This window comes from Castanea sativa, chromosome 5 (assembly GCF_040712315.1).
Source record: "Castanea sativa cultivar Marrone di Chiusa Pesio chromosome 5, ASM4071231v1".
In the NCBI taxonomy this organism is placed as follows: domain Eukaryota; kingdom Viridiplantae; phylum Streptophyta; class Magnoliopsida; order Fagales; family Fagaceae; genus Castanea; species Castanea sativa.
In genome coordinates this window covers 49829274-49842365 of record NC_134017.1, presented here as the reverse complement: position 1 = coordinate 49842365, position 13092 = coordinate 49829274, and the positions used below count along the sequence as shown (strand labels likewise).

Sequence of the window (13092 nt, the reverse complement as noted above, 5' to 3'; positions counted from 1 at the left end):
ATGTAGCAGAGTTCCTCGGCCGTTGGATTCCCTTTTATCTATGGCCATGAGGGAGGGTGAGACGTTGAAAGCATACTCCGACAGGTATTGGGAGATGTTTAATGAGATAGATAGAGATTTTGACGAGGTGGCGATTAATACTTTTAAAGTGGGTCTTCCCACTGATCATGATTTAAGGAAATCCTTGACCAAAAAACCCGTACGGAGTGTACGTCGCCTCATGGACCGTATTGAAGAGTATAAAAGGGTTGAGGAGGATCAATAGCAGGGAAAGGGTAAGGCAAAGGTTATCTCGCAGTAGAAAAGGGATTTCAGGTCGGACAGGTATCACAACAATAAGCCGAGGAGAGATTACTCTGGGCAGTCTGGTTCAGCCACTCCTCAAGCAGTTAATACTGTATTCCGAGAACCAGTGCACCAACTGCTGGAGAAAGTCCATAAGGAACCCTACTTTAGATGGCCTAGTAAGATAGTGGGGGACCCTGCGAAACGGAATCAGAAGCTTTTTTGCCAATATCATCAGGATGTGGGTCATACTACTGAGAGTTGCCGAACCCTCTGGGACCACTTGGAGCAGCTTGTTAGCAAGGGAAAATTGAAGCAGCACCTATACCAACCTAACGGGCAAGGCAGTCAGTCTGGCTCGAATAATCAGAAGAATAATTCATCTCGGCCGTCCTTGGGAACGATAAATGTTATCTTCGCTGCACCTGGCAGGACTGGTTCATGTCCCACCAGGTTCATGTCCCACCAGAGTGATGGCAGTTTCACACTCCCAGGCCGAGGAATCAGGCACGAAACCGAAGAGGCTGAGAGTGAATCTGCCCGTTTTGGGATTTTCAGAGGAGGACAAGGCTGGGACCATCCAACCCCATGATGACGCCTTGGTAATCACTTTGAGGATAGGGAATTACGACGTCAGAAGGGTGATGATTGACCAGGGCAGCAGGGCAGATATTATGTACCCTGACTTATTTAAGGGGCTGAAGTTGAAATTTGAGGATCTTACCCCTTACAACTCGCCGTTAATAAGTTTTGAAGGGAAGACCGTTATACCAAAGGGACAGCTTCGGTTGCCCGCACAATCTGGCTCGAAAACGGTTGAGGTGGATTTTATTGTGGTCGACGCATATTCCCCATACACAGCCATCCTTGCCAGGCCCTGGCTGCACGCTTTGGGTACTGTCTCCTCCACCTTGCATGTTAAGGTAAAGTTCCCTTCGGACAGGGACGGAGCCAGAACTTCGAGTTAGGGGGGGCAAAATTCTTCTAAGATTGAATCTCACAAAATGACTCATTTTTATTTTTTTATAAGAATAAAAGGACTAATTATTATTACTAAATAAAGACAAATATAAGAATGCAGATAGTATGCATTAAAAATTAATTATAAATTTATTTCTTATCAATTCATAATTTAGTTTTCAATTTATAAATTTATTAGCTTGTTATAGTTAACACATTTCCCTCGACAACCCATTAGCCAACCAAATGTTTTTATTAACTGTACAATTATTTTTTTCTTTAACTACTTTTTTTAATAAGTTTCTTTAACTTTACTAAGTAACTTTTTAGTAATTACTCACTTAATCTATTCTCTTTATAAGTTATAATAGGTCACGCTCACACACACTCAACACTTTATAGTTTTGCAACATATTTCACAAAGAAAAATTTAAAATAAAATAATAAAAAAAAACAACAACAATGCAATCACAAACAAAGACACAAATAACATAAATGGGTATGGAGGGAGATTCCAAGAGATAAACAAAATACATAAATGGGCATGGAGGAAGTGAAAAGAAATGTTTGCTATTCACGTACACTAAATTGTTTGGGTCACGTCTTATTATTTGGGTTGGTTTGTTGTGTTGCTTAGACATTTTTTTTTAAGGGGCCAAGAGTTTGGAGATGGGGGGCAGGTTTAATTCTTCTTGGGCCTAAATTGTAACTCAAGCCTATTGCATATATATGGCTGTTGGTTTTCAAAATCTCAGGGGGGGGGGGGCAATGGCCCCCCAATGCCAAACTGTAGCTCTGTCCCTGCCTTCGGGGGAATACATTGAAGAAATTTTGGGCAGCCAATCAGTGGTCAGGCAATGCATATCGGCTGCAGTACTACGTCAGGCCGGAACGGAGTCCTCGGCCTCAGTTGTTAAGGACTTATAGCAATTAACGACTCTGGATGCGCCTGACGCGGTGACAGCAGAGGAAGCCACATGCGAAGACTTGGAGAAATTTTTGATAGCCGATGATCTTGAAAGGTTCTTTCAAGTTGGTGTACGCCTACCATACCAGGAGAAGATGGAGTTGTTGGAGTTTTTGAAAGACAACATCGATGTCTTTGCCTGGGATCCCTATGAGGCTCCGGGGGTAGACCCAAGCTTCATTTGTCACCATTTGAATATCAACCCTGTTACTGTTCCTAGAAGGCAGCCACCTCGGCGTTCCTCTAAAGAGTACTCCGAGGCTGTTAAAGAGAAAGTGCTCAAGCTTAAGAGGGTCGGGGCTATAAAGGAAGTATTCTACCTAGAGTGGTTGGCGCATATGGTCGTGGTGAAAAAGAAGAACGGAAAATGGAGAGTATGTGTGGACTTTACAGATTTAAACAAAGCCTGCCCAAAAGACTCGTTCTCTATGCCACACATTAATCAGCTTGTGGATGCCACAGTCGGCCATCCTCGAATGAGTTTTTTTGATGCCTTTCAAGGTTATCATCAAATTCCATTGGCGGCGGAGGATCAGGAGAAGACTGCTTTTATTACTCCAACAGGGAACTATCACTACAAGGTTATGCCGTTCGGATTGAAAAATGCAGGGGCTACTTACCAAAGGATGATGACCTGAATGTTTGAGTCGCAACTTGGAAAGACCATTGAGGTATACGTGGACGATATGGTAGTGAAAAGTAGGACAATACCTTCGCACATGAAAGATTTGGACGACACCTTTCAATTACTTAGAAAATACAAGCTGCGCCTTAACGCCTCAAAGTGTTCTTTTGGTGTGGGTTCTAGAAAGATCCTAGGTTATATGGTTACTCATAGAGGGATAGAAGTGAACCCGGCACAAGTTAGAGCCATTCAAGGCTTACAGCCACCTCGGAATCTAAAAGAAGTTCAGAAGTTGACCGGAGTGATCGCTGCTCTTAGCAGGTTTATCTCTCGGTCAGCCGACCGGTACAGACCTTTTTTCCAACTATTAAAAAAATGGAAAGGGTTCCAATGGTCCGAGGACTGCGTTGTAGCCTTCCAACAACTTAAGGAATATCTTTCCCAGCCACCCATTATGTCTCGGCCGGAGGTTGATGAAGTCTTGTTTGCGTATCTGGTAGTGGCCGTCCATGCGGTCAGCCTAGTCCTCATAAGGGATAACGGTGGGGTGCAAAGACCGGTCTACTACGTCAGTAAATCCTTGAATGAAGCCGAGGTGCGTTATCTACTTTTGGAGAAGACACTTCTAGCCGTAGTTCATGCCACACGGAAACTTCCTCACTATTTCCAGTCCTACACCGTTGTAGTTTTGACCCAACTGCCTCTGAAGTCAATGTTACGTAGTGCTGACTACTCTAGAAGGGTGGCTAAATGGGGAACTATTTTGGGAGCCTTTGATATCAAATACATGCCACGCACCTCGGTGAAGGGCCAGGTTCTCGCAGATTTGGTAGCAGAGTTTGCTGAACCATTGTTGGAAGAAACTGTGAAGGAATCACATATGGATGAGAAATCAGTTGGCATGATTACCAACAAAGGACCTCCGATTTGGAAAGTGTCCGTTGATGGTGCAGCTAACCAGAGAGGGTCTGGTATCGGTCTTGTTTTGATATCCCCTGAGGGAATTGTCTTTGAAAAATCTTTGAGGTTAGCGTTCTCGGCGACTAATAACGAGGCCGAGTACGAAGCAGTCTTGGTCGGCATGAATATGGTGCATAGGATGGGCGGAAAGGAAGTTCATATGTTCTCAAATTCTCAGTTAGTGGTCGGCCAAGTGACAGGGACCATGGAGGCTAGGGATCCAAGAATGCAAGAATATTTGACCCAGGTCAAATGTTTACAATCAGAATTTGATTCTTTTATCCTTTCTCACGTTTCCAGAAATGGAAACACACATGCAGACTCATTGGCCACCTTGGCAACTTCCTCGGCTCAATGTCTGCTTAGGATTATCCTCGTTGAAGACCTACTGGAACCCACTCTGACCACTGTCAGGGCCGTCTATATCTATCTGATAAGGCCCGGACCTAGCTGGATTGACCCTGTAGTATCTTTTTTGAAAAACGATATTCTTCCTAAGGACAAGTCTGAAGCAGATAAGATCCGTCGAATGGCCCCTCGTTTCTGGCTATCCGAGGATCAGAAACTGTACAAACGCTCATTCTCCATACCATACTTGTTATGCGTGCACCCCGAGCAAACGAAGGCGCTTTTGGAAGAATTGCATGAGGGAATTTGTGGAAGCCATACCGGGGGAAGGTCCTTAGCTCATAGGGCTCTGACTCAGGGATATTGGTGGCCCAATATGCAGAGGGAAGCTCAAGATTATGCAAGAAAATGTGACCAGTGCCAAAGGTTCGCTCCCAACATTCATCAGCCTGAGGGAACCCTTAATCCTCTGTCCAGTCCTTGGCCTTTCGCTTAATGGGGATTGGACATAGTAGGTCATTTTCCAAGGGCTGTAGGAAACAAAAGGTGGCTACTTGTGGGAACCGACTATTTCACCAAGTGGGTCGAGGCTGAACCCTTAGCAAATATCAAGGACGTCGATTCCAAGAAGTTTATTTGGAAGAATATCATCACTAGATTTGGGGTACCACGCACAATCATTTCGGACAATGGTGTTCAATTTGATAGTAGAGCTTTCAGGAAGTATTGCAGTGACATGGGTATCATAAACAGATACTCCACTTTAGCCTATCCTCAAGGAAATGGGCAGGCCGAGGCCGTTAACAAGGTCATAGCCAGCGGACTCAAGAAGAGGCTGGACGACGCGAAGGGCAGATGGGTAGAGGAGCTACCACATGTTTTATGGACGTATCAAACTACGCCGCGCAGATCCATTGGAGAAACACTGTTCTCTATGACTTATGGGACCGAGGCAGTAATACCTTTAGAATCTGGTTTCCCAACTCTAAGGACGAGTTCTTTTAGTTCAGAAAATAACGACGGCCTCTTGGAGAAAGGCCTGGATTTAGTTGAGGAACGGCGAGAGGCCGCCATGGTCCAAATGGCTTATTATCAGCAAAAGCTTAAACGAGGGTATGACTCCCACGTAAAACTAAGGCCGCTAGCACCTGGGGATCTGGTGCTGAGAAAAGTTATGGGTACTGCCAAAAACCCAGCGTGGGGAAAGCTCGGACCCAATTGGGAAGGACCCTATCGGATCATCTCTGTAGCGGGCATAAGATCATATCGGCTAGCTGATCTAGATGAAAGAATTGTACAACGCCCCTGGAATGTAAACAACTTTCGAAGGTATTATTATTAATAAAAAGCACTTTTATCATTCAGGGTTCAATTTATGAATATGTGTTTGGGTTTATCGCTTACAATTTTCAAGTATCAAACAGAAACTTAGTTATGTATGGTCTTCGGACCACATACCTTGTGAAAATTGATATATTATCAAGTATCAAACAGAAACTTGGTAATGCATGGTCCTTAGACCACATACCTTGTGGAAATTGATATCTTATCATTTGTTAAACAGAACCTTAGTTATGCCAGGTCCACAGACCTTCTACTTTGGGAAAATTAACATCTTGAGTTACTTAGTTATGCATGGTCCTCGGACCACATACCTTGTGGAAATTGATATATTATCAAGTATCAAACAGAAACTTGGTAATGCATGGTCCTCAGACCACATACCTTGTGGAAATTGATATCTTATTATTTATTAAACAGAACCTTAGTTATGCCGGGTCCACTGACCTTCTACTTTGGGAAAATTAACATCTTGAATTACAAATTTTCAAGTATCAAACAGAAACTTAGTTATGCATGGTCCTCGGACCACATATCTTGTGGAAATTGATATATTATCAAGTATCAAACAGAAACTTGGTAATGCATGGTCTTTAGACCACATACCTTGTGGAAATTGATATCTTATTATTTATTAAACAGAACCTTAGTTATGCCGGGTCCACTGACCTTCTACTTTGGGAAAATTAACATCTTGAGTTACAAATTTTCAAGTATCAAACAGAAACTTAGTTATGCATGGTCCTCGGACCACATATCTTGTGAAAATTGATATATTATCAAGTATCAAACAGAAACTTGGTAATGCATAGTCCTCGGACCACATACCTTATGGAAATTGATATCATATCATTTTTTAAACAGAACCTTAGTTATGCCGGGTCTAGAGACCTACTACTTTGGGAAAATTAACATCTTGAGTTACAAATTCTTCAAGTATCAAACAGAAACTTGGTAATGTATGGTCCTCGGACCACATACCTTGTGGAAATTGATATATTATTAAGTATCAAACAGAAACTTGGTAATGCATGGTCCTCGGACCACATACCTTGTGGAAATTGGTATCTTATCATTTGTTAAACAGTACCTTAGTTATGCCGAGTCCACAGACCTTCTACTTTGGGAAAATTAACATCTTGAGTTACAAATTCTTAAGCATCAAGCAGAAAGTTGGTAATGTAGGGTCCTCGGACCCCATACTTCGGCGAAATTAATGTTTCAAGTTACAAATTCTAAGTATCACATTGATATGCGCGGTTCTCGGCTCATATGCCTTATGCAAATTGATATTGTACTTATTATCAAAACAAAGTTTGTTTATGTCTGGTTCGTGAACACTTTGCTTTAGAAATGCCAACAAAAATCCATGTCGTGTTAATGTTGAGATTTTGATGAAGTATTTTTGATCACTTCATGCCTCAAATTGAATTCTAAGTTAGTTTGTTAAGCGTTATTAGTGCGTTGCACATGTTATACTCTTAAGGTGTAGTTTGTAAAGCACAAGTTAAGCATGTGTACTATTATTTAAAGTTACGATAGTTTAACTATTGGAACTAGAGTTAGTTGTCTCATTCATTCTTTCTTTGTGTTAATGAGAGCTCTTATGGTAAAAACAATAATAACATAAATACACTTCAAATGAGGATCAAACAAGACAGATTTCATTAATTGTTCTTGATATACATTACAAAGAAAATCTTAATTACAAAAAAAAAAAAGTCCTAGGCTCGGCCCTAAGCTTTTGGAGGGGGGTCTTGCTGGGAAGTACTGGTGGTCTCAGTACTCTTTAGTTCCATTTCAAAGGAAGACAAGACTTGTTTTCCTTTGTTCGCTGTAGTTGGTGGGGGAACGATGGGCTCAGTACTTTGACTTGGGGCCTTCTCAGTACCTTCACCCTGTTCCTTCTCTTTATTGGAACTTGTAAGTTCTGTAGGTGCTGGAATGGGCTCTGGGACCACTGAAGGGGGCGCAGAAGGAGCTGTCTCAGGGGTAAGAGCAACAGTAGGAGGCTCTTCTATCTCCTGTATGTCCAGGGGAAGCCAAATGTTCTCGGGCCTCCTCAGCTCGGAAGTTGAGGGGATCCTTGCTGCAGTTAAGGCCCCTCCCCAAACCTGCTAGCAGTATTCTCGACACAGAGCCACGAACGCCTCTATCAGCTGGTTTTTTGTGGCCGCCACCCCTTCGGCGTAAGTTGCTTTCTTCGCGGCCTCCGGCGAACCCTTGAAGGTACGAGCCTCGTCCTTCATCTTCGCAAGCTCCTTCTCAAAGTCAGAGCGGTCCTGCTGAGCTTTGGATAGCTCTTCATCCTTTTGATGAAGAAGCTTACGCTGCCCCTCCACTTGGGTTTCCATGGTTCTCAGGCTGGCCTCAGCGCCGTCTCTTTCTCTTTTTAGACCTCCCAGCTGAGAAGTGAGCTTCTCGTTTTCCGCGAGGGCCTGGCCTAGAGACTTCTCGGTTTCCAACCGAAGCTCCAGCTCCATTCCAGCTTTCTTTTGAGAGTCCTCAACGAACTTCTCAACAGTAAAGACTTCCTGGACGGCCTGTGACCGAGTATTAGAGGGTCAGACGCATAAAAATGTCTACTAATAGTTAGATGCAATGAAAAAGGAAGTAAAGATAAAGAGTTAAAACTCACCAGGGCCAAGTCCTTTTTTAGCGAAAGGAACATGTGGGACTGGTTCATTTTTTCCTAGGCTTCCATGTCCTTGGGTAGCAGGAGAGGACGTTCCAAGGCATCGGCCAGGTGGAGAGCATGGCCTTGTTGGAACATCCTGATGTTGGAATGGTTGGGGAGGGGTGCCCCGTCCAGCTTCAGCTCGAGAGACCAAGTAGCTGGTGCTCGGCGCACTTCAGCAAGATCCCTTATCTCCCCGCTTTCTATTGAAGTAGCACGTCCTTTGCCTTTGTCCAGTTTCTGCTGCTGGGGTTGCTGTTGCTGTTGTTTCAGCTTCTTCTGCTTTTCCCCACCAGCCTCCTCGGCCTCTCCCTTCCTCTTTTTCTTGGGCTCCTCGACGGGAGGCTTAGGGTCGGATAGAGGAGGGGGTGGTGGCAAGGACGGAGGGACTTGAGATCCCCCCGCTCCTTTTTTGGCGATTCTTTCGCCCCTCTTATGCATTAGCCCTTTCAGCACATCCGCCATTTCCTCTTCGGAGCTGGAGTCGGGGCGGGCAACTACCAAACCTGCGATCCCGGAAGTCTCGGCGGGCTCGTCCTCCTCGTCCGAGAGTACGACAAACGGGTGTCCTCGGGGTTTTTCAACGTCCTCAAGTTGGAACTGGTCTATCTCCTCGTCCAACGAGTGCGGCGAAGAGGCTTGTTCTTCTGGGACGGCGGTCGTTTGGGAGTGCGCCGAGAGTGGAACTGCCGCAATAGGGTGCGTGTACAGGATGGTATTTGGTTCGTCGGGAATATTGTGGTCGGAGAGAAAGTGCGGCCTTGCTATGTGTATCCTTCTGCGTCGCCTGTCCCCTGCAATAATCGCGTTTTCTATCTCCTAGAAGTCCGTTGATATAGGGTCGTACCCTAATATCAAGTGTGCCGCTCTCACTTGTAAGTCTTCACTCACGAAAACTTCCGATCGGAGGACACAGTTCAGGTTGGCGATGTTACAGAAGCTGAGACGTGGGCGCACGTATTGTTTATCTGCAAGGAAAAACGTCCGAGAAGAAGAACATGGTCAGACTGGTGATAAACATCAAAGCAAAAGGAAACAATGTGCGGTAAAAGTTGAAAAATGGTAAAGGCAGTAGGATTGAATTAGGGGTTAGCAAATCTAATTCCTAAGAAGTCACACCTGGATCTCCCCATTCGACTGGGCAGTGGGGACCGTCATACCAGTTCCCTGAGGCGATGAGGTAGTCGTCCTTCATGTCTTTGTTGGATTTGGGTAGACATGAGATCAACCTAACTACACTAGACCGCGACTTAATGTAATAACCTACGTTTCTAAGTTTGTGGCATTCGTACATGAAGGCAACATCGTGCCATGTGAGGTTCAAGCCCATCTGCTCATTTAGAGCGTCGACACTTCCTAAGACCCTAAATACATTCGGTGCGCACTGGTCTGGGCATATTCTATGGTTGCGGAGGTATTCCCTAGTCACACTTCTCATAGGGAGAGTTATTCCACCTTCTATGAAGGCGATCATGGGAATGATGACTTCCCCCATTTTTCTAGAGCCTCCTACGGCTTCTACAGGGCAGTATTTTAGACTTATGTCATTAGGAATCTGGTATTTAGCCCTGAACCCTTCCATACCAGCGTCGGTATCTACTAGGCACTTGAACCTACCCATTTAGGAGAGGTGAAAATACAAGTTTTGAGAAGAAAAGAAGTTAAGAATGGAGCCGAGGACAGAATCCGAGAAGGGAGGAGCAAAGAAAGCAAGAACTTACAGGGTTTGGTTATGCGAGTCTTCACGAGTTTTTGGAGAGAAAAGGCTATGACTTATGCTTTGATGTGATTGAATTCTGGAGAAATGAATGAAGGCGCGGGTTTCCAAGAGTTTTGACGTGCGGGAGGCGGCCTCGAAATTAGATTTGTCTCGCTCAAATTTTTAGGGGGTGACTTGGACCCTTAGATATTCATCTCACCATTGAACGTGGAGAACAGGGTGTAACTTGCAGTCATAAATGCGCGCGTTCCGGGATTTGAAGCGCTAGACGACATTTTCTGGGAAACGAAAGGACCCCCACACGCGTGGCGATGTACAAAGCGTGTGGGAGGTATTCTGGTCTGATCAAAACTCTATTTCTCTCCTCGGATGGGGGGAAAAATAAAGTTTTGAGGGGCTATTGTGGGGGGTAAGATTTATAAAATAAACAAACGGGTCGTGGGCTTGATCAATTGGTATCAGTTTGTTTTCGTCATTGGGCGCCTAAGCCCACAAGTCAGCCTACACTACAGGCATCCAAGGAACTATCCGGGGATGAATGTCTCCTCGGATGGACTCGGCGAACATCCTGGGACTTGCCAAGAAGATTAAAGGCAGACTTCTGAAAAAACTATTGGGTAAGAGGGGGATGCAAGTACCCTCTAGAGGCAACGGTGTGATAGAAATATCTGAGAAAAAGGCTGCTACCTCCACATTAAAGACCCTGCACCAACCTCCCTGGCCGCATTAATGGGGAAGTGACCCTTGAACAGTAGAATTCAACTTTCCTGCTTTTATTTAAAGACTTCAAGAAGGTGGTAGAAAAGGAGAGAGGCACCTAAGGATAAGATTTGTGTGACATGTGGATGTAAGAGGGAAGAAAAAGAATATTTAAGAAGAGAAGGGGAAAAAGAAAAGAGGGGGATCTGTCAGTTAGCTAAAAAAGAAAACTAAGAACTGTAATTATTGGCATAAAAGAGAAGCAATATACAAATCGTCCTTGGCTTACGTCCGAGGAGTTTTACTTGTCATATTTGTTTATCATTTGCAAAGATTGTGGCATTCTAGCATTCTTATCAAGTTTCCAATACCCATAAACTAGATATCAAATCCACACTCTACAAATCTTATTGTTTAAGGTTCATTGGGCCTGAGCCCACGTCTATCTTTGGGTCCAGGTGCAATTATGCGCTTACAAAAAAGATGAATTTACAAAACAAATGTTGATTTTAATTGCTTTTATATTTTAATGAAAATATCATTCTTTTTTTCATTATTAACTGTTAATTTTCTTTTCATATTTTAATTAGAGCCATGTTTATTTCATGCACTATTACACACATAGTACATACACTCACAAAAAACAAGGGAAAACATGACTTGAAGTCTCAATTTCGAAGTTTGAAATCATGACTTCAACTTCCAAATTGTGACTTCAAGTAATGTTTTCCCTTAATTTTTGTGAGCATGTGTACTATGTGTGTGTGATAGGATTTTCCCATTTAATTAACATGGTAGCCTATTGTTTGCTAACTTGGGGAACATCATTGATAGAAAAAAGCAGAATTGAATTGTTTGTTTTTTCTTTTAATAACTTACAAACTCTTTTCATTTGTCATTTTAGGCCATCGTGTTACAACAGAGAGGGGATTTGATGGAATTGGTGGATCCAGAATTGGGGTCTGATTTCAGCAAGGATGAGGCACTTAGAATGATTAAAGTAGCTTTATTATGCACTAATCCATCACTAGTGCTTAGGCCTGTCATGACTGCAGTAGTGAACATGCTTGAAGGCCGGATTGTCATTGATGAATTAACCAGAGGTCCAAGTATTTATGGCGATGAATGGGGGTTTGAAGCCTTAAGAGATCAATATGGTGAGAGCTCACGACCAAACTCAATGGAAAGTCAGAGCCTTATTCAATCATCAAATGCAACATGGATTGGTTCTTCTTCCGCATCTGCCCACAATATCTATTCCACTAATCAAAATGAATGAGGAGTGTGGATGGCAATAAATGTGGGATTTTAAGTAAAATTAGTTTACATAGGCATGTAAAAACTCTACAAACATGGTTAATAGTGTTTTGCTAACCGTTAGATCTAAAGTAATCTACTGTTCAAAAAAAAAATGTATACCTTGTTGAACCTATATAAAGTAATCTACTGTTCAAAAAAAAAATGTATACCTTGTTGAACCTATATATATATATATAAGCAACTAAGGCTCCAGCTTATGTGACGAGCATTGTGCTTGTTTAATTATAAGAAACAATGAGCTTTGTGGTTTTAATTCCAAGATAATACTTTGAATGGGATTTGGTTGGGAGGGAGAATTTGCTCTGCGAAAAGCACATATTTATTTAGCATTTTGTCAATTTGTGGACCAGTATTTGCTCTATAAGATGAAGGCATGAAGCTAAACGGTATTTTCGAAAATGATTCCTTCTTGATGATTGTAAATTTTACATTAGACAGTATAGTCAGATGATTAATTATGGGAGTAGCGAACACAGATCAAAGCCTTGCATTGGTTCATTCCACATTCTCCTCGGTGCAATCTAAGTCAGCCATATGCCATTTATCGGTACAATCTGTAGGTTTATACCAAAATTGCCTCCAGGCCGGCCCAAGGCATAACTAGGCCTAAGGCCCCAGCTCCATTATAAAAAGGCCCAAGTACTTTTAATGATAATTGACTTCTTTTTTAAAAAATAAATAATAAAAAATTGGTGTACTATTTTCCCACCTATGCTTCGAAATATAGGGCCCGTTTGGTAGATAAATTTGAGTAATATTGTTTAGGTATTTTTGATATATGTGTAGGTAAAAAAGTGTGTTGAAATGTGTGTAAAGTTGTTTAAAATGTGAAAATGTGTGTTAGAACCACACAACCAAACAGGCCCATAATATCACAAATATGTGGAATCATCAAATGTTAATTAAATTTCCCTAACTAAAAGATTGAGGCTTTAAAAATTAGTCACATAATCTTTGCCATAATCACACACTAAATAATCTCTACCTCTCTTAGTGGAGGTTACTCATAAGTTTGAGCTGTTAGACTCGAGCGTTAGAGATGTTTAATCAAATATGGCCAAATGAGTCGGGGAATAACAAAACACTTTATGGATGTTGTTATCCTAGACTTCAAATAAGATTTGGTATAGTGCTATGAAATCTTTTCTATAGGTGTGCTCATGGTTGCAGAGCCTATTAACCAATATGAA

At 42.6% G+C, this 13092-nt stretch overlaps 1 protein-coding gene across 1 annotated transcript in view; it reads left to right on the top strand.

The window, feature by feature from the left end:
* Positions 1-11923, top strand: part of LOC142635349 (putative leucine-rich repeat receptor-like serine/threonine-protein kinase At3g14840) — a 35196-nt gene extending 23273 nt beyond the window's left edge. The window contains exon 22 of the mRNA XM_075809525.1: positions 11487-11923. Within this exon, the coding sequence (XP_075665640.1) occupies positions 11487-11861 (375 nt within the window). The 3' untranslated portion in view covers positions 11862-11923. The remainder of the gene's footprint in view (positions 1-11486) is intronic.
* Positions 11924-13092: the final 1169 nt, after the last annotated feature.